This window comes from Schistocerca serialis, chromosome 2, assembly GCF_023864345.2.
Source record: "Schistocerca serialis cubense isolate TAMUIC-IGC-003099 chromosome 2, iqSchSeri2.2, whole genome shotgun sequence".
NCBI classification, from domain to species: Eukaryota; Metazoa; Arthropoda; class Insecta; order Orthoptera; family Acrididae; genus Schistocerca; species Schistocerca serialis.
The window spans coordinates 760,838,685-760,861,192 of record NC_064639.1 but is presented as its reverse complement, the minus strand read 5'-3'; the positions used below and the strand labels follow the sequence as shown (position 1 = coordinate 760,861,192).

The window sequence follows — 22,508 nt, the reverse complement described above, 5'->3', positions numbered from 1 at the left end:
GTATCATGATGATGGTATGGTGTGGGTGTCGGGATGTGTTGGTGGTGGGGCTCGTACCCCACCGCACTTAGTGTTTCTGGTGCATCCCTGCTCTCCCTTTCTGCACCCACCACCCTCCTGTTGTTTCCTCTTCCTGCTGCCCTGGTGACACTTTTCCCTCTTTGTTTGCATGTTATGCCTTCCCCTTGATTTGACTGTGCTGTTTGTGTCGTGCCTCTCTTGATTTTCTTTAATGCAGTAGTTTTCTTTGCATTCTGAGTCCTTATGCTGGTTGATGATTGGTGGTTTTTTCAATTTTCCCAGGCAGTTTCCTATCTCAGGGGCAAGAGGATGCCTCAAACCTCCATCCACTTCTCCTTTCTCCTTGACAATCCTTATACTAGATGTCTTTGCCTACCATTGCTAATGATTTTTGTTCAAAATTTAACCAATGGCTGGGTTAGAAGCTGGGAACCAGGACATTTTAACGACGAGTCAGATGCTACTTCTAGACCACAGTGAGACAATACAGCTGAAAATCCACATGGAAGCAATTAATCATAATACTAAGGAACTGCGAGTTAACTTGCTCAGTAAGATTCACTCACATGTTAATTGGGGACACAGGGCAAATCTGCACTGGTTACACAGTCAACTGTCTTCAGTTGAAGGTTTGTGTGAGCACAGTGTGTGGAGCTATTACCAGTTGTCAAGAAAGCGTATATGATTCATATGGTGTCATCCCCTTACATACAGTAACAATGTCATCGAGTCAGTTTTCAGCATAAGGATGTGTGGCTGGAAACTCAGGCAAGATGAAGATTGTTAAGCTTCTTCAGAATAGTACTCTGTCCCTCAAGGTGTATTTTTTTCATTAGAAGGCAAAGCAACTAGCATTAGATGCTTGTGGTGTACACACACCAATATGTCATATTTAGAAGGTTTGCTGATGAGATGGCAGTCTATGGTACATCTCCTGTTCTGGATGATGGTATGGAATTTATCAAGCTTCTTGTAAGTTTACTTGCCCTTTTTTTTCTGACACCGTAACTGATAGTGTACTATTTAATTTTCAGCTATGATACATTTCCAGTGTTATTCCTTGTATTTCTTGCATTTCGCATTTATGGCCAACAATGTGAAAGGTCATTCTGCTATTAACTAAGACATACAGGTATTCATGGTAAGGGTTACAGCAAATTTCCGCATTGTGTTTCCAGCACCAAAAATAGTGAGCTGCCAGTACAGTTGAAGTTAACAGTGTTGGCAGCCATTGTGTTTTGTGTTGATGTTGGTAACAACTCACGTGATGAATGAAGAGAACTGAATGCGAGGAATAGTGTGTTGGTTGTTGGTAGCAAATCAGAATGCTTGTTCATAATTTACTATTGTTTGCAAATAAAGTTAGCTGATATTTTGTTCTATTATGTTAATATTTAATCACATCACTGCAACATTCAGAAAAATCGAAAATAATACTACGTACAAGTAGGTTACGCAATGGTGACCACTACACTACAAATCAATCTGTTACTGCAATCATATTTTCATTTTGAGATTTACTGGCATCACCAGTTCACAAGCATTCCAACCTATCCTAGGCCTCGGACTACACAGCAGGTCAGTCTGTCAGCATATTTAGTTTTATTCTATTTACGTTCATGACCATACAGTCACATTTCATCAAAAACAAATGTAATGAATTCATATGAGATTAAACAGTTTTCGTTTGCAGCTGTATACCATCACCAGATTGGCTACAACTAACATCAATGAATTGCCAGCGTGAGATGTCCTGTCCTGATACTAGCTGCAAAGCCATCCTCCATCAGTTGTATACCCTCTTGCTTGATATAACAAGGATAACTGAATGCCTCTCTGTCTTCAATAACTCGCAGAGTCTAGCCAGTGTATTCTGGATAAGACAAGACATTGTACTCTTTCTTCAGCTGTATTAAAATTGTTCAAAGGCCTGTTTAGTTAATATCAGTGATCGTGTTAATTGGTGAGACCATACCGCATAAGGAAATTTCTTCATAGTTAATTTCTTAATGGAAAATGGATTTCAACGAAAGAATTGCTTTTCCATTCCACTCAAACAGTGACACATTGCACTGATAAAATTTAATTGGCCACAGTTGCTCTTAAACAACTCTGCTGTGCAGCATTGAAATGTTACACTTTAAACTGTTTTCTTCTTAAGTGTCTGTTCATATCTGTGGTGAAAATGTGAGATTTGTTACTCATGAAGTTCCTATGTGCCCTTTCCTGTCAGACACCTCTAATCCAAAACTGTTAATAAGTAAGCTTCTCAGATCATATACCTGAAGTAGAGTTTTTGTTGCCATGTTGTTCTGTGATTGTGAATGACAACCAGGTTCAAATTTACACTAAAGCAGTAAATTTAAACTCTTTCGCTGTATTGCTCAAAGTTAATCACTTTAAAAGAAGTTAAGTTTTTCCTTTTTGTAATTTTCCAAAACCTACATTCTGATGCTTCTTCTGAAATCGATAACACTTCCACTACGGATTATGCTGCGGATATTTGGAAATTTTCTGGCTCACAGATAATTTGAGAGCAGTGTTCATTGCCTAGCAAAAGGTTAAAATAGAAGACCTATCTTTCCAAGAGCGCATCAGTCATTAAGTCTTAAATGTTAACTTGAAGTCTCCAATTTCAGTAACTTCTGTATAGTTCGTTGGTACATTTACTACGCTACTCAATAGACAGTTATATACATTTAAATGACATTCATTTTATTTATTGGCATCACTTACAATTGTCATACAAGCTCGAACTGATTCATTTTCATAAATTCATTTTAAACACCAGTTTTACAATAATACCCAGAGAGGTGTTAAGTGACGACCCAATGTTCTCGCCATTGTGGACTGTCACCATTCTTGTGATCAGTGGTCTACACTACTGATTTGCTGCATCTTTGGAACATTGATGAATGACTGGCCAGGATCTCATCAGTGGGACATGAAACAGACAGAAAAATAACAGCATTTTAGCGCACACATCATGTAAAAAAATTACATGATTAAATCATACATTTATGTTGCTCAAACAGAAAGTAAGGATAGCGCTGCTCAATAAAATCTGACACACCACAAACTTCAGGGTAAAACACAAGAGCTGCCAACACCATAATTGCATAGTATCCTGAGCTGCCTCTTGGTCACTGAGGCAGAATGAATAATAATAATTATTATAATTATAATAATAATAATAATTATTATTATTATTATTATTATTACTACTACTACTACTACTAATACTACTATTTTAAAAAAAAGATGTAGTTGAAATTTTGGTATGTGCATGGGCAGTTTTGACTAATTATGGCTACAAACACTTTAAATTTGTGACAAATACAATCACCAATAATTATATTTTATTCCTTGTTTTTAGTTTATGCTAAATGTTTTTTGTCAGTTTAAGGCATTAGAATATCTTTTTGTTTTGTTTTAGACTGGAATGACGCCTTTGATACTAGCAGCATCTGCTGGAAAAGAAACAATTGTTAGAACATTAATAGCAAATGGTGCTGATGTAAATGCCACAAGTGATGGTGGGCACTCGTCCCTGCAATATGCCTGCTCTAAGAATTGGAAAGACGTAAGGAAAGAATTCTCACATTTTCTTCTGTACTTTTACATTTAATTATTCATAATTGTTAATACTATGGTGAAATAATTGTGTGAAGTCTGGTGCTGGAGACAGATAAGCTAGGCAACAAAGCTGATATATTTTGTTGCGGTCTTCAGTCTAAAGAGTAGCTTGAGGCAGTTTTCCTTGCTAATCTGCCCTACACAGGACTCCTCATCTCTAAAACTTGCATCCATTTGAACCAATTTACTATAATGAAGTGTTGGTCTCCCTCTACTGTTTTTGCCCCACAAACTTCCTCCATTGCCAAAATAACAGTTCTTTGATGATGCCTCGGGAGGTCATATCAAATGATACATTCTTTTATTGGAGTTCTGCCATAAATTTTGTTTTTAACACCACATTTTAAAAGCTTCTATTCTCTTCTTTTGTGATCTGCTTGTCATTAACATTTCAGTTCACCCTCAGCTGCTCAGCATTTGTTTGCTGAGTACTGGCTTGGCAACCCTAGGCTTCCTGAGCTGGGGACTGATGAGTGCCACCAACCCTCTATCACTGTAAGCTCTGTGCAAGCTTCAGCGAGCTCCATGTGGTGTTACACTGGAACATTGTGTGTCGTAGGGAATGTGGATCTTGGCTTGACTGCTTGGATCTTGAGGATTGTAAAAATCTTTTATAAGGCTTACCTAGGCTCGTGGGGCTCTATCTGTGTGAAACCTTGTTCCCCTGCTATTCTTGAGACAGATTCAACCCATGAAACTCTCTCCCCCTTCTCCTTGCAGAATGGATGGGCCACTGGTAGGTACCAACACTCAGTCTAACAAGAGCTTGGGTAGCCATTCCTCTTGACTCAGTTAAGAGTAATAGAATGCATGCTGGTTGTCAGAATGTGTTTCTAATAGTTAAATGGAAAAAGGGCAACTTTGATGCAGTTTCGCCATTCTACACCCAAAAAAGTTTGGAGGATATTGCTGGAAACCATGTTGGTAGAAACATCTACTTCCGAACAAGTAAAGAACCTCCAGTAAGCTCGGTGCGTTGGGGAGTTTGCAATTGAAACTAAACTGCATAACACCTTGAACTACAGCAAAGTTATTGGGGCTTTTAGAGATCTGGTCGGTATTCCCAAATAGGAACTGAAAACTTACTGAACCAAAGAAGGCATTGTTGACGTGCAAAACATCATGAAAAGAGTGTATGGTAATCTTATCAAATCAGACTCTTAAGCGGGTATTACACGACAGTCTACCTTGAATGGTACTGATCTAGTGCGACAGCCATCTAGCGGTAGAACGGGTGGAACTACGAAAATCAGCGGATGCATTATCTGCGCGCCAAAATAGAGATCAGTTCTAAACTGCCGTCGATCCGCGCATGCACAGTAGGTACCGATAACTAGTGCACGTGTAGAAGGAGTACCACAGTGCTTTCTGCTTGTTGTTTGCATATTGTTAGGCGGCTAGTGGCTAATTTCAGATTTTCGTGTTGGGGATTTTCCGCATTTTTTTCAGTAAGTAGGTTTCATAAATGCAGAAAAAATTCATTTTGCAGTAGGCTCTTCTATACTAGCTGTTAGTGAAAGCATCTTTTTTTCCTATTTATTGCTTTGTTTGCTAGAACTGAAATGGAACAAAGAGGCGTTAAGCGTCTTAATTCAGGCATACAACGAGGAAAGGTGTATGTATAACACAAAATGTATAAACATATGATTTAATTCTTACTTTCGAGAATGTGAGACAGCCTCCCTCATGTCTGTGTCACACTTGCTAATTCCATCTTCTCTCATAGACAGCAGCTTCTCGAAAAAGGCCATGTCCACCCTTACGAAGCTCCAAAATTCATGTGGATCTTTGAGCCTCAGTTCTTTCATAAGCAGTGAATATAATCCCCTGCCTTTGTCCCTTCTTTTGAGCCAGGATCGAACTCAACATTGTCTGGCTTTTTGTTTTTGTCATCATTCTGCCCTAATCTGAAGATTTACTGTCACTGCCAGGGAAATAATCCAAAAAGAAGTGGGCCCTCCATGTGCAAAATGCTGTATAAATACATGTACCTGTGTAACCGTGTGTTGCAATACAAAACTAACTGTTGAGTCTGTAATTTGTAACAGTAGCAACATATGTAAGAGAATAACAATTACTGACTAAATAACGATAAAAACAATTTCTTATTAAATAGGAACCTTGAGTCATGTAAATAATTTGAATGAATGATGTTCCAATATGTTACACGGTCCCCCTTGTGTTTCGCGCGGTAGAACGAACAACTTTACAAGATATCAGTCAATTCTGTTTGTGTTTCGCGCGTTATCACTGTCTATCATGCATGTGTGCCAGGCGTATCATCCCACTTGGATAGTTGGTTACAGATATGCGTGCTTGGGGCACTGCTGCATACATGTACAGTCTATGTGCATCGTGTAATAGGGGCTTTATACTTACATTTAACAGCACCAAACTTCCAGAGCATGTCGAGGCAGGTGGCCTTATTTCCCCAACCCAATGTGCTATTTTAAATGCCAGCACTTTGGACACATTACACTTGGTTGTAAGGCCGAAGTCACTACTAGCAAATGCGGTAAAGCCACCCATGACTGAGTCAGTTGTTCATCTCCTTTGAAGTGTGTAAATTGCTCTGAGGATCACCCTATCTGGAATAGGGATTGCAGTGTCTTCCGTGAATAAAGGAAGATACAGGAAATTAAAACAACAAAGCACATTCTGTATGGTGAAGCCACAAAGATATTCGAGGCCATACAGCCACTCATTTTCACTGCCTACTTCCCTTCTGTTCTGAAGCATCCAGTCCAGGAAACCAGTGCTGCTACGCAAACGGAGGTTGGTAGTGTCGGCACTAGAACGTGCATTTTATCAGTGCACTTCTGCTGTTACAGTTGTTTGGAAGCCTGTCCCTTCTCTCAGAACTCCAGAAAAGCTCCTGGTTGCCAATGTTGCGAACTCACTGTTCTTCAGAAGATTCAGTGTGGTTCACTGCCCAGTGCTGCAACTACCACTTCAGCGGTTGTGGCTCTGAAGCCTCCTTAGACTGAAAAATCAAAGTTGAAAGCGAAAAATTGCCCACTGATGGAGATAGGAAGTACACAGTCCGACGATGTCGAACCATCCCCTCTGACATCTCTCTTGATCTTTTTCAGTATTGACAGGCCTTAATGTCGGACTTTGTCAGGAGAAAAATGCTATCCCCGCTATAGATGGCTCCCATCCTACAGTGGAACGTTAATGGGTTCAAGAACTGAAACTTGTAGCACAGGAATGCCTCCCGTGCTTCTGTTTGCATGAAAAGTATATTAGTGTCTGATGCTTCTGTACTATGGAGCTATATGCTCTGCCAAGTATGCCCTGACTGGGGGCATTTGCCAATAGTGTGCAGTACTCCTCTGCTCTCCCCCAACTACTGACCTGCAAGCAGTTGTAGTTGAAGTTCGTGTGTCAGAGGATCAATGTTTGCTCGCAGCATCCCCCCCGCCCAATGATGCGATTGGTTCTGAGGCTCTAACAGATCTTATAGAACAATTTCCCTGACCATATCTCCTACTGGGAGATTTAAATGGCCATCATGTATCGTGGGGCTTGGCCTCTGTTCAACCTCGGGATTAGGGTTTGGTGAGCCTCATGATGAGCTGTACATCCTGAGCAAAGGCATTCCCATTCATTTCTGTGCTGCTACTGGGTCATTCTTAGCCATCGACCTCTCTTTCTGCTCTACAGCCCTTGCAAACTCTGTTCAATGGGAAGTCACTGACGATCTTCATTCCAGTGACCACTTCCCGCTCTGCACTCACCTACTTGATGGAGCTCTTTCTGAAAGGATGTATCCACGATGCTGTTCAGCCAGCTTGCTGTGTTTGAATGCCATGACAGCATCCAGGAGTTTGCGATCCATGTCACACTTGTAATCCACCATACCACTGACTTCTCCATCCCAAAGTCCTTACCTTAGGAGGCCACCTGTCCCTTGGTGGAGTGATGAACGTCATTCAGTCATTTGGGTCAGGCATGCAGCTCTATTTGAGAAGTGCCCAATGGCAGAAAACCTTGCAGCTTTTCGATTAGCAAGGAAAAAGGCTCGACTTATCATAAAGGAGAGCAAGAAAAGGCATAGCAAGTGTTCCTGGACTCTGTCAACCATTCCACATGTTCCACTACAGTATGGGAAGCCATCAAGGATGATTTCCAGTAAAGGTAGTTAGTTGCTTATAGCAGCATTATTGAATCATGGGTGTCTTCAAACAACACATGGAGATACCGTGCAGGGAATGGCAGAGCATTTTGTGCTGGCTATTGTCACTGCCAGCCAGAATCCAGCATTCTGTTGTTGCAGTGCCACCATGGAAAGCGGTGAATGGGGCTTCAGGTCTAACAATTTGGAGTTCTACAACTGTCCATTCTCCTTGTGGGAGCTGGACTCAGCACTGTCTGCAGCCATGATACTGTGCCCGGTTACGACCAAATCTGATACAGTTTGCTGTGTAACTTGAAAGTAGCATCAAAGGAAGTCCATTTACAATGTTGTAATTCAATATGGCAGACAGGAAACTTTCCCAGTTTGTGAAGGGAGGCAAGTTTGATATCTTTTCTCAAACCGGGAAAGGACCGAACATGCCCCAGTAGTGACCGAGCTTGCCTTAACGAGCTGTGTAGGAAAGATCTGGGAGTGAATGGTTAACTGTCATCTAGTCTGGATGTAGGAGACCAGGCAGCTCCTAAGTCACTCTCTGTGTGGATTCAAGAGATTTTGATGCACTGTGGACAACCTGACCTTGCTAGAGGCAGCTATTCAGCAGGCTTTCCTACGTGAACAGCATATGTAGGTATATTTTGTGATATAAGTAAGGTGTAAGAGACAAGTAGGGCAGCTCCATCAATGGGGCTTCCATAGCCATCTACCAATCTTTACCTGGTCCTTCTTATCAAAGCTTTTTTTTTTTCCAGTACCGAGTTGGTGACGTGCTGTCGAATAGTTTTGAGCAGGAGAATGATGTTCCTCAGGGCAGTGTTTTGAGTGTTGCCCTTTTTGCCGTAGCCGTAAACAGTGTCACATCTGTATTAATAAGTCCCATACAATGCTCCTTATTTGTGGATAATTTTGCTCTTTTCTGTTTCTGTGCTGCATCAGCAACTCGTCAATTGCAACTTACGCGAAGAGTCTGGAGGAATGGGCTGCAGAGACTGGTGTTATGTTTTCTGCAGAAGTGTGTGTGTGTGTGTGTGTGTGTGTGTGTGTGTGTGTGTGTGTGTGTGTGTGTGTGTGTTCGTGTTCATTTTAATTATTTTCTCATTGTGTTTTTAATACATCTGAATCATGTATATGGAACACCATTCTCCATTTTAAAGACTCTGTAGTTTTTGAGCCTCATGTTTGATTCCAAACTCTTGTGGTTACGACACTTGAAGGACCTGAAGGCAAGGGCCCAGAAGGCACTGAATATTTTGAAGTATCTTACCCACAGATCTTTGGAAGTGGACAGATCGCGGGAAGTGGACAGATCGCATCTGCTCCAGTTTTATAGGGCTTTCATTCAACCACGGCTGGACTATGGGTGAACAGTGTAGAGGTCAGTGAGGCCTTAGTAGCTGAAAATCATTGACACTCTACATCATGAGGGAATCAGGCTGGCCACAGGCATTTAACAGGACCGGTCCCATACTCAGTGTTCGTGCTTAGACTGGTTAACTGCCACTTACCATCCCCCCCTGCGGGCCCAGGGGTTCGAATAGGCCCAAGGTATTCCTGCCTGTCGTAAGAGGTGACTAAAAGGAGTCTCTCACATTTTGGCGTTTGTGGTGGTCCCCTGTAGGGTTTGACCTCCATTTTTCAAAATTTTCCCGAAAAGAGCGAGCCAAATGGGGAAGGGTGCCCTACATGGAGCACAGTGTCCATCATGCACTGAGACCTCTTGCATCCCTCGTCGACGTGGATCTGCACTTCTACTCATTTTCCAGCTGTTGGGTGAGATCACCCTCCTGGGTGCATATTTTTCCATCAACTGTGCAGTATCGTTTTCTACATTGATGATGGTAATGGACTTGTTTGCTTGATTGCACCTGATATCCAGCACGGTAGCCAGTCCATTGTGATGGGGCTGCCATGTACCCTGTTGGTTGTAGCTTCCTGACCACACAGGGATCGCTCTGCTGATGCGTGCACTGTTAACTCCCCACATATGCCGAGGAGTAGATGCCCGTCAGCCTGGGCATCAGGATCCCGGCAATGGCCATCCTGCCAGTGACCTTTGCTGTGGCTGGGTGGCACCTGTGGGGAGGTCCCCTAGTCGGAGTGGGTGGCATCAGGGCGGATGACAAAAGATGAGGCGTAGTACATCATCTCTTGCTGGTGGTCAAACACCAGCAGTCTCTAAGCATTCACGGGCTCAATTCAGTGCACAGAAGTATGACCCCAAATCGTTCCCCTCCCTGGCCGCATCATGGGAGGAATGTCAGGCTAAGGATGGCAGCGGCTCTTATTCGCCTAGTTACCTTGTATGTTCTAGAGCTGATGGGGACTCTTTCATGACGATGAAGCCTCAGCTTTTTGTTGAGCATGTAGAGGACAAGTTTGGGGAGTTGGAGGGCTTGTCCAAAATGAGATCTGGGTCAGTCTTGATCAAAACAGCATCCTCTGCCCAGTCACAGGTGTTACTCACTTCTGACAAGCTGGGGTATGTTTCTGTAACCATCACGCCCCATGAGAGGTTAAATATGGTCCAGGGTGTCATACTTCACAGTGACCTCCTTTTGCAGTCTGATGATGAGCTGCGCGCCAGTTTAGAGTGGCGAAGTGTACATTTCGTTCGGCATGTCCACCGGGGTCCGAGGGATAATCAGGTTGCCACTAATGCCTTAATCTTGGCCTTCAAGGGTGATACATTAACCAAGAAGGTCAAGGTGATGGTCCACCGCTGTGTTGTAAAGCCCTATAATCTCTCCCCCAATGTGGTGCTTTAAATGCTGGAAGTTCGTTCATATGTCTTCCCGCTGTACTTCCAGCATCACATGTCGAGCTTGCGGATGCCCATCACATCCTTATACTCCGTGTGTCCCACCTCCCATCTGTGTCAACTGCGGAGAGCACCATTCACCTTGCTCGCCTGCCTGCAGGATTCTCCAGAAAGAAAGGAAAATCATGGAGTACAAGACCCTAGACCGACTGACCTACACCGAGGCTAAGAGGAAATTTGGATGCTTACAGCGTTTACGTAAGAGATCGTCTTATGCTGCCGCTATAACAGTTCTAACCCCATCAACTCCGCCAACTCCAGTCACCTCTTATAGCCAGAAGACTACACCAGCCCCCTTGATGGTGGCGGGCACTTCTCTCCCTGTTGCTCTTGCACCACCTACTTTGGGAGCAATACCCTGCCAACCATCGGGGTTATCAGTCCCCACTTCCGTGCCAGAGAAGCATAAGTCTTCTTCGGCTCCTCTCGCTAGGAAGGGGTCCCTTGGGTCACTCCCTTCCCAGGATTCTGCTAGTGGGAAAGATGACACCCGCCAGTGGCTGAAGAGCCTAAAAGCAGCTCAGTCTCAGTCCCAGAGACTGAACCAGTGACATCCTCCCAGCCAGGGAAACCCAAGGAGCAGTGAGAGAAATCCAAAGAGAAGATCCCCACAGTCCAGCCAAGGGAATTGTGGTGGCACTCAAACCACGGCTACCTACAAGCTCTGCGTCTGTGGATGAGGTGGAGATTCTGGCGTCCGCTGAGGACCCTCAGACACAATGGACATACACTTCTCGGGCAATAAGTCGGTGGCAGAAGTTGACACTGAGGCATAAACTGCCTCAGTGAATGCTGCATGCCTTCCCTTTTTCATGATGTCATCATCCTCCAGTGGAATTGCGACGGTTGTTTCTGCCTCCTGGCAGAGCTATGACAACTGTTAAGCTTTACATCTGCTTTTTGCATTGCACTCCAGGAAACCTGGTTCCCAGCAATGCGGACCCCTGCCCTCCATGGCTATAAGGGATATTACAGGAACTGTAGCGACTATAATCGAGTGTCAGGTGGAGTTCGCGTTTATGTCCTAAACTCAGTCTGTAGTGAAACTGTGCCTCTTCAAACCCCTCTTGAAGCTGTGGCTGTCAGAATAAGGACGATGCAGGAAATAACTGTCTGCAATGTGTATCTTCCTCCAGGTGGTGCAGTATCCCTGAATGTATTAATTACACTGATTGATCACCTACCTAAACCTTTCCTACTTTTGGGAGATTTTAATGCCGATAACCCTTTGTGAGGTGGCACTGTGCTTACTGGCCGAGGCAGAGATGTCGAAACTTTACTGTCTCAGTTCGACCTCTGTCTCTTAAATACTGTGTCAGCCACACATTTCAGTGTGGCTCATGATAGTTACTCATCTATTGATTTATCAATTTACAGCCCAGGACTTCTGTTATCTATCCACTGGAGGGCACATGATGACCTGTATGGTAGTGACCAGTTCCTCATCTTCCTGTCACAGCCCCTGCGTCAGACCCATGGACGCCTGCCCAGATGGGCTTTAAACAAGGCATCACTCTTCCCCCCCCCCCCCCCCCCTGCGGGTTCGGGGGTAAGAATAGGCCCGCGGTATTCCTGCCTGTCGTAAGAGGCGACTAAAAGGAGTCTCAAACGTTTCGGCCTTATGTGATGGTCCCCTGTCGGGTTTGACCTCCATATCTCAAAATTTTTCCGAAGAGCGAGCCGATTGGGGAAGGGCGCCTTACTTGGTGCATTGTGTCCGTGTTGTGTTGAGAACTTTCGCCATCTTATTCGTCGTTGCATTGCAGTCTTGCCCGCTCTCCATCTCTTGGGCATCGATGCGTCCCTGCGTGCACTTTCTGCCAAGCACTGTGCAGGGCCATTTTCTGCACTGACGACGCCCATGGACCACATGTCACCTAATATCCAGCACGGTAGCCAGTCCGTTGTGGTGGGGCCGCCATGTACCCTCTTGGTTGTAGCCCCCTGACAACACAGGGATCGCTCTACTGATGCCTGCGCCGTTCACTCCCCACGTATGCCAAGGAGTAGATGCCCATCTCCCTGGGGCATCAGGACTCCCGGCAATGGCCATCCTGCCAGGTGGCTATTGCTGTGGCTGGGTGGCGCCTGTGGGGAGGGCCCTTGGTCGGAGTAGGTGGCATCAGGGCGGATGACCCGCAATGAAGCGTGGTACATCATCTCTCGCTGGCGGCCAGCCGCCAGCAGTCTCTAAGCGTTCTCGGGCTCAATTTAATGCTCAGAAGTACGATCCGAAAACGTTCCCCTCCCTGGCCACGCCGTGGGAAGAGCGTAAGTCTCAGGATGGAGGTAACAGTTATTCGCCCCGATTCTTAGTTTGCACGAGAGCTGATGGGGAGTCTTTTCTCTCCACAAAGCCTCAGTTCTTCGTCGAGCATTTAGAGGACAAGTTTGGGGAGGTGAAGGGCTTGTCTAAAATGCGCTCTGGGTCAGTACTGATACAATCGGCATCCTCCGCCCAGTCCCGCAGGTTACTTGCTTGTGACAAGTTGGGGGATGTTAACGTTTCTATTACACCACATAAGAGTTTAAATATGGTCCAGGGTGTTATTTTCCATAGGGATCTCCTTTTGCAGTCTGATGACGAGCTGCGCGCCAACTTAGAACGTAGAGGTGTTCATTTCGTCCGGCGCGTTCATCGGGGTCCGAGGGACAATCAGGTTGCTACCGGTGCCTTCATCTTGGCCTTCGAGGGTGATACGTTACCGGAAAAGGTCAAGGTGATGGTCTACCGATGTGACGTCAAGCCCTATATCCCTCCCCCGATGCGGTGCTTCAAGTGCTGGAAGTTCGGCCATATGTCTTCCCGCTGCACTTCCAGCCTCACATGTCGCGATTGCGGATGCCCATCTCATCCCGATACTCCATGTGCCCCGCCTCCCATCTGCGTCAACTGCGGGGAGCACCATTCACCTTGCTCGCCTGACTGCACAGTCTATCAGAAAGAGCGCAAAATCATGGAATATAAGACCCTGGACCGGCTGACCTATACTGAGGCCAAACGGAAATATGACAGACTCCATCCTGTGAGAATGACATCTTCTTATGCAGCTGCTACAACAACTGTGCTAGCTCCATCAGTTTCGAGACTTCCAGCCAGCTCGATACGCAGTAAGACTCCTCCTGCCCCCTTGCCCGTGGGGGGCTCTACCCAACCGGTTGCTCCTGCACCACCTACCTCAGGAGCAACCTCCTCCCACCCGTCGGGGACGTCCGTCCCCGCTTCTCAGCCGGAGAAGCGTCTAACTTCTTCGGCTACTCTCGCCCGTAAGAGTTCCCTTGGGACCCTCCCTTCCCAGGGTTCCACCAGCGGGAAGGATGACGGCCACCAGTGGCATAAGTCCTCACCAGCGGCCGGGCGTAGGGCTTCACGATCCTCCTCTGTCCCGGAGACTGAATCGGTGAAGCCTTCCCAGCCGGTGAAACCCAAGGTTCAGCGAGAGAAGTCCAAGAGAAAGACCTTTACGGCCAAAGAACTTGCGGTGGCACCAACCCCACCTCACCTTTCGCGCTCTGCGTCTGAGGATGAAGTCGAGATTCTAGCGTCCGCTGAGGACCTTGATCTCACTGGTCCCTCAGACGCCATGGATGCCTCTCGTACGGGTACTGAATCGGTGGCAGTGAGTGAACAAGCGGCGTAAATTGCCTTCCCAGTCCTTTCACGCCTTTCTCAGCCATGGACAATACCATCCTCCAGTGGAACTGCGGTGGTTTTTTCCACCATTTAGCTGAGCTCCGCCAACTTCTCAGCCTTCGCCCTTTCTTCTGCATTGCTCTCCAGGAAACTTGGTTTCCAGCGATGCGAACCCCCGCCCTCCGTGGCTATCGGGGTTATTACAAGAACCGAGCAGCTTATGAAAGGGTGTCTGGTGGCGTCTGCATATATGTCCTTCACACTCTGCACAGCGAGTCTGTCCCTCTCCAGACGCCTTTAGAGGCTGTCGCTGTACGCGTGTGGACGCCACAGGCTGTTACCGTCTGCAGTCTTTACATTCCACCGGATGGTGATGTCTCGCAGCATGTCCTGGCTGCACTGGTCGCCCAATTGCCGCCGCCTTTCTTGCTATTGGGCGACTTCAACGCCCATAACCCTCTGTGGGGTGGGTCAGTGGCCACAGGTCGAGGCGCCATCGTTGAACATTTGTTGTCGCAGCTCGATCTCTCGCTGTTAAATGATGGTGCCTTCCCACACTTCAGTGTGGCGCATGGCACCTACTCCGCCATTGACCTTTCCATCTGTAGCCATAGCCTCTTACCGCCTGTCCAATGGAGTGTGCATGACGACCTGTGTGGTAGTGACCACTTTCCGCTCTTTTTGTCACTACCACAGCGTCACTCTTCTGGACGCCCTAGCAGATGGGCTATGAATAAGGCTGACTGGGATTTGTTCTCCTCCACTGCCGCTTTTGAGCCTCTCTCTACTAATGACATTGATGCGGTGGTTCAATCTGTCACCACCGGCATCGTTACTGCCGCTGAATCTGCCATTCCCCGTTCTTCTGGGTCCGCTCGGCGGAGGGCTGTGCCTTGGTGGTCGCCTGAGATCGCTGAAGCGATTACAGATCGCCGGCGGGCGCTCCAGCGTCACAAGCGACATCCCTCCTTAGCCCACCTTATCGCCTTCAAACGGCTGCGTGCGCGGGCCCGCCTCCTTATCCGCCAAGGCAAGAAGGAGTGCTGGGAGCGGTATGTGTCCACCATTGGCCTCCATGTCACTCCCTCGCAGGTCTGGGCCAAGATTCGACGGGTCTACGGCTATCGGACCCCTGCCAGCGTCCCTGCGCTCTCACTGAATGGAGCAGTTTGTACCGACTCCGACGTCATTGCAAATCGCTTAGCAGAGCATTTTGCTATGAGTTCCGCTTCTGCGAATTACCCCCAGGCCTTCCGCTCCATTAAAGAGCGGCTGGAACGTCGGAGCCTTTCGTTTCGCACCACCCACCCGGAATCTTACAATGCTCCATTCAGTGAGTGGGAATTTCGCAGTGCCCTAGCTGCTTGCCCTGATACCGCTCCTGGGCCAGATGGCATCCACTGTCAGATGCTGAAACACCTTTCAGTGGACTGCCAGCGGCGCCTTCTCGATCTTTACAACCGTCTTTGGGTCGAGGGGGAGTTTCCGTCGCAATGGCGGGAAGGCATTGTCATCCCCGTTTTGAAACCTGGGAAGGCCCCTCTGGAGGTGGATAGCTACCGTCCCATTAGCCTCACCAACGTTCTTTGTAAGTTGCTTGAACGGATGGTGAGCCGGCGCTTGCATTGGGTACTGGAGTCTCGGGGCCTTCTGGCTCCGTCTCAGGGTGGGTTCCGTAAAGGCCGCTCCGCCACCGACAATCTGGTGAGCCTGGGGTCGGCCATCCATACTGCTTTTGCCCGCCGTCAGCACCTGGTCGCTGTCTTTTTCGACATGCGGAAGGCGTACGATACGACATGGCGTCATCACATTCTTTCTATGCTTCATGGATGGGGTCTTCGGGGTCCTCTGCCTATTTTTATCCGCAATTTTCTGTCGTGTCGTACCTTCCGCGTGCAAGTCGCGGCCTCGTATAGTTCCTCCCACGTCCAGGAGAACGGTGTGCCACAGGGCTCTGTTTTAAGTGTCTGTCTGTTTTTAATAGCCATTAATGGGCTTGCTGCGGCCGTGGGTAATTCTGTCTCTGTTTCCCTGTATGCTGACGACTTCTGCCTTTATTACAGCTCTACTGGCATTGCAGCTGTTGAACGTCAGCTACAGGGCGCTATCCGTAAGGCGCAGTCTTGGGCTGTAGCCCATGGGTTTCAGTTTTCGGCAGCCAAGACCCGCGTTCTGCATTTCTGCCGGCGCCGAACAGTCCATCCTGAGCCGCGGCTTTATCTTGCCGACGAACTCCTTGCTGTGGTGGAGACCCACAGGTTTTTGGGGGTGGTTTTCGATGCCCGGTTGACTTGGCTGCCTCATATCCGGCAGCTTAAACAGACTTGTTGGCGGCATCTAAACGCTCTGAGATGCTTGAGCCACACCCGCTGGGGCGCCGACTGCTTTACCCTGTTGCGGCTCTACCAGGCGTTAATCCAGTCCCTTCTGGATTATGGGAGCCTGGCTTATGGCTCAGCATCCCCATCTGCGTTACAGGTGCTGGACCCAATTCTCCACAGCGGGATACGCCTTGCCACTGGTGCTTTCCGCACCAGCCCCGTGGACAGCGTACCCGTGGAGGCAGGTGTACCTCCCCTGCGGTTCCGACGCCAACGTTTGCTGGCCGCTTATGCTGCCCATGTTCTAAGCTCGCCCAGGCATCCAAATTATCGTCTCCTGTTCCCGCGATCGGTCGTCCATCTGCCAGATCGTCGGCCCCGGTCTGGTTGTACAATAGCAGTCCGCGTCAAAGAGCTTCTCTCTGGGATACAGGTTTTCACTGTTCCACCTACTTTCCGGGCTACTTTGCATACACCCCCATGGTGTGTTCGTCGCCCTTGCCTTCGGATGGACCTGGCACAGGGCCCGAAGGACTCAGTCCCTCCAGAGGCCTTCCGCCGCCGCTTTTATTCTATCCTGGCCACGTATCAGGGCTCTGGTATTGTCTACACTGACGGTTCGATGGTTGCTGGTCGTGTCGGGTATGCGCTCACTCTAGGGGAGCGTTCCGAACAACGTTCTTTGCAGGATGGCTGCAGCGTTTACACTGCTGAATTGGTCGCCATCTTTCGTGCCCTAGAGTATATCCGCTCCTGCTCAGGTGAGTCCTTCGTTATCTGTAGCGATTCCCTGAGCGGTTTACGAGCTCTCGACCAGTGTTTCCCTCGTTCTCGTCTGGTGATGGCTATCCACGAGTCTCTGCATACTCTTGCCTGTTGCGGCCGCTCTGTGGTCTTTGTGTGGACCCCCGGTCATGTCGGTATCCCGGGTAACGAACATGTTGACCGCCTGGCGAAAGAGGCCACCAGCAAGCCATCTCTGGACCTTGGCCTCCCAGAGACTGATTTGCGGGCAGTCTTCCACCGCAAGATCTTGGCGCTATGGGACGATGAATGGCGCGAACTGACAATGTCCAATAAACTCCGTGCTGTCAAGGAGACGACGGCTGTGTGGCAGTCATCCCTGCGAGCCACTCGCAGGGACTCAGTAGTTCTTTGCCGGCTCCGCATTGGCCACTCCCGGCTGACACACAGTTATTTACTGCGCCGGGAGGACCCTTCTCTATGTCGCTGTGGGGCAGCTTTGACAGTGGCCCACATTTTGCTGGCCTGCCCCCTTTTAGCTGTGGTCAGGCAGACCTTTGCGCTGCCTGCTACGCTCCCTGCCCTTTTAACAGACGACTCCACTATGGCTGACTTAGTTTTACGTTTTATTCGGGCAGGGGGATTTTATCATTTACTCTGAGTGTTTCTGTTTTATTTTATCGTTTTGTGTTGACTCTGGCCTTTGGCCTATGGTTTTACACTAATTTTTTTAATGTGTTTCTAAGTGGTTGGCTTTTCCTTTTTTCTTTCTGTGGTCGGCCAACCACCGTCACAATCTGTGTGCTTTAATTCGTTTTGTCTTGTCTTTGTCTCAATTTCTCTTCTTCTGTATCGTCTGTGATCTCTTCTGTTCCTCGTTTTTATTCTGTGTGGGTGTTCTTTGTCTTTGGAAAAAGGGACCGATGACCATAGCAGTCTGGTCCCTTTAATCCCCCAAACCAAAATCACTCTTCCCTGAAGCACCTCATAGCCTTTAAATGGCTCCGTGCCCACGGTCGCCAACTTATCAGACGACAGAAGCAGGGGTGTTGGGAGAGATACATATCGACCATTGGGTACCATAGGTCACCTTCCCAACTCTAGGTGAGGATCAAATGTGTTTTCGGGCACCAGACTCCAACAGGTGTTCCTGGTATTAAGCACCATGCTTGAGCCTCTGCAGCGGAGAATTACCCCCCCCCCCAACCCCCCCCCCCCCCACCCAAACCTTTTGCACTCTCAAACGGCGGCTGGAAGGGAAAGTCCTCTCGTTCACTACATGCCACAGCGAGTCCTAAAATACCCCATTTACAGAGTGGGAGCTCCTCATTGCCCTTGCACATTGCACAGACACTGCTCCTGAGCCAAATTGGCTCCACAGTCAAAATGATTAAACATCTCTCATTTGACTGCAAGCAACATCTCATCATCTTCAACCAGATCTGGTGCGATGGCATCTTTCCATCACAATGGCGGGAGAACATCATCATTCCGGTGCTCAAACACAGTAAAACCCCACTTGATGTGGATAGCTGTCAGCCCATCAGCCTCACCAACGTTCTTTGTAAGCTGCTGGAACGTATGGTGTGTCAGCGGTTGGATTTGGTCCTCGAGTAACGTGGCCTACTGGCTCCATGTCAGAGCGGCTTCCGCCATTGTTGCTCTGCCACTGATAATCTTGTGTCCTTCGAGTCTGCCATCCGAGCAGCCTTTTCCAGACGTCAACACCTGTTTGTCGTCTTTTTGATTTATGAAAAGTGTATGACACGACCTGTCAACATGATATCCTTGCCTCATTATATGAGTGGGGTCTCCGAGGCCCCCTCCCGATTTTTATGCAAAATTTCCTGTCGCTTCGTGCTTTCCGTGTCCAAGTTGGTGCCTCCCATACTTCCCCCATATCCAGGAGAATGGGGTCCCGCAAGGCTCTGTATTGAGTGTCTCTATTTTTAGTGGCCATTAATGGTCTAGCAGCAGCTGTAGGGCCGTCCGTTTCACCTTCTCTGTATGCAGACGACTTCTGCATTTCGTACAGCTTCACCAGTACTGGTGTTGCTGAGTGGCGCCTACAGGGAGCCATCCACAAGGCACAGTCATGGACTCTAGCCTACAGTTTCCAGTTTTCGGCGGCAAAGTTGTGTGTTATGCATTTTAGTCGGCGTCGTACTGATCATCTGGAACCAGAACTTTATCATAATGACAATCCACTCACCTTAGTGGAGACATATCAGTTCTTAAGACTGGTTTTTGATGCTCGATTGACTTGGCTTCCTGACCTTCATCAACTTAAGCGGAAATGCTGGCAGCACCTCGATGCCCTCCTCTGCCTGAGCGACGCCAACTGTGGTGCATCTCTGCAGAGCCCTTGTTCAATCCTGCCTTGACTATGGGAGTCTGGTTTATCATTCGGCGGCATCCTCAGCCTTGTGTTTACTTGACCCAGTGCACCACTGTGGCATTCGCCAGGCGACAGGAGGTTTTAGGATGAGTCCAGTGGTCAGTGTCCTTGTGGAGGCCGGAGTCCCTCCATTGCAGGTACACCTCCATGGAGTACACCTAGGCCATTGCTTCGCCTGGACCTTTCACATGGCCCTAAGGACTCAGTTATTCCTGCGGCTCTCCACTGCCACTTCCTCTCGATTCTTGACATCTACCAATGCCATGAAGTGGCTCCACATATGTCCATAGAGGACATACTGAACAGCATTCCTTGCCCGATGGCTGCAGCTGGTGGCTATATCTCGTGCAGTTGAGCACATCAGTTCATGCCCTGGGAAGTCGTTTCTTCTGTGTACTGACTCCTTGAGCAGCCTACAACGTATCAACAAGTGCTACCCTCGTCATCCTTTGGTAGCAACAATCCAGGAGTCCATATATGCCCTGGAACAGTCCAGTCTTTCTGTGGTGTTTGTGTGGACCCCAGGTCACGTTGGAATCCCAGGCAACGAACTCGCCGACTGGCTAGCCAAACAGGCTATGTCGAAACCGCTTATGGAGATCGGCTTCTCTGCAACTGACCTGTGTTCAGTACTACACCGCAAGGTTTTGCAGCTTTGGGAGATCGAATGGCATAGTCTCAGTATGCACAACTAACTGCGTGCCATTAAGGAGACCACGAATGTTTGGAATACCTCCACACAGGCCTCTCGCAGGGACTCTGTGGTTCTCTGTCGGCTCTGCATTGGCCACACTTGGGTGGCACATGGCTACCTCCTGTGCCGTGATGACCCACCTCAGTGTCGGTGCAGCACCCGGCTGACAGTGGCCCATATCTTGGTGAGCTATCCTTCTTTGGCTGCCCTGCAACGGACTCTTCAGTTACCGGACTTGTTGCTGTTAATTTTAGCTGACAACACTTCATTGGCTAATTTAGTTTTACATTTTATACGTGACGGTGGGTTTTATCATTTTATATAAGTTTTCGTGCATGTCCTTTGTCCCTTTGTGTTCTCCACTCTAAAGCTTTTAGGCTAGATGTTTTAATGTGTCGCAGAGTGTCTGGCTTTCCCTTTGTATTCTCGTGGTCGGCCAGCCATGGTCATCTGCTCTCTTGTTTTTATCCCTTCTACCTGTTTCTTGCTTCTCTTTGTGGTTTTCTTTTCCTGTTTTGCCCATAGTAGTGTTGGTTGTCCTTCTGCCAGTCTTCTGGTTCTTCCATTCTCCTGTTATTGTGCTGTATGTCTCTTCTTTTCTTCTTTCCCTTGTGTAATTATTTTACCGCGAGCAAGGGACCAATAACCTCGCAGTTTGGTGTCCCCCCCCCCCCCCCCACCCCCCACTCCCCCCCCTTAAACCAACCAACCACTTACCATTCAGTGGTAATTTCTCACGGTGCATCAGGTGTGTCACCTCCTTGCTACTCCCACTTCTTAAGCATACCACGACATTGCTTATCCAGCTATATAACGCCTCTTTATGAATTGCCCATGAGCAACGAGGCCATGTGGGATCCCTGTAAAGTGCGTGCTGGACTCCCTTGGTGTAAGGCACATACAAGCTCAAATCTGGGGTTTTATCTGACTACCACACTATTTACCGAAGAGGCCCAGAGTAATTTTTGATTTAGTGCATTACAGGAGAATTGCACTTCTGCTTCTGTTTGTAATACGAAATTTTCTGACATTTTAAATGAACGCCACAACTATGAAGCTTTTTTCGTGGACAGGTCTAAACTGTGGTACTCCACTGGTTGCTCTGTTGTTTTTCTAGACAGTGGCCCCAAGACTTGGTTGCCTCCAGAGTTCACTATATTTGATACTGAACTGTCTGCGATCTTGATGGTGCTATAGCAGATGATACATGCCATGCATGCTAAATTCTCCATCTGTTCCAACTCCCTTTGTGCCCTTCAGTCTCTGCAACACTTGTATCCCCCTGATAAAGTAGTACAGGATATCCCGGACATCCTTCTCCGGCTACAATGGCTGTGGATGGTGGTGTCCCGCTGGGATCCAGGGCACATAGGTATTACTGGGAACTACAGACCAGATGTAGCAGCCAAGGTGGTGTGTTGTGATCCTCAGTTAGTTCAGTGTGCCATCCCCCTGCATGCTCTTGTCTCGCTGTTGAGGTACAGAGTGATGCGTCAATGGGCAGACGAGTGGCCGGAAGTGACTGACATTAAGCTCTGTATAGCACAGCCTACAATGCAGTAGAGGTGTACTTCCTTCCAGCCACACAAATGAGACGAGGTTCTCCTTATTCATCTTCCCGTACGCCACAGTCCTGTGACGCATGACTTCTTGCTCCAGTGAGAGGGTCTTCCAATGTGTGGTGCTTGTGGTGTGCAGATCGCAGTGCGCCAAATTTTATTAGACTGTGTTTCATTTTCTGACCAGAGGGTAGCAGCAGATCTGCCCTCTATTTTAAGCAACATTCAAACAACTGTGGCGAGAGTTTTGAAGTTTTGTGATTTGTCCAGTTTGTTTCCTAAAATTTGAGGGACATGTTCTTAATGTGTCTACAGGGTGACTGGTTCACCCACGCTTTTTGTAAGTGGTCAGCCAGTCACATTTTCCTGTACCTTTCTTTTAGGTCATCTGTGGTTTTACTTCTGTTTAATCCCAGATATAGCAACTTTCACCCTTCTCTGTCATCTTAAGGCATGTGAGATTGTGAGATAGAGTGATTATGGGGGCCAACGTGAGTGAAGTGGGAGTGAGTGAATGAATGTTATTTTATAGGTTTTCTCCTCAC

The 22,508-nt window shown here is 47.7% G+C and overlaps 1 protein-coding gene across 1 annotated transcript in view; it reads left to right on the top strand.

The window, feature by feature from the left end:
* The window catches only part of LOC126457971 (26S proteasome non-ATPase regulatory subunit 10-like), a 65,389-nt gene that overhangs the window by 29,390 nt on the left and 13,491 nt on the right, over window positions 1–22,508 (top strand). The window contains exon 3 of the mRNA XM_050094730.1: window positions 3,458–3,604. Coding sequence (XP_049950687.1) covers window positions 3,458–3,604 — 147 coding nt within the window. The remainder of the gene's footprint in view (window positions 1–3,457; window positions 3,605–22,508) is intronic.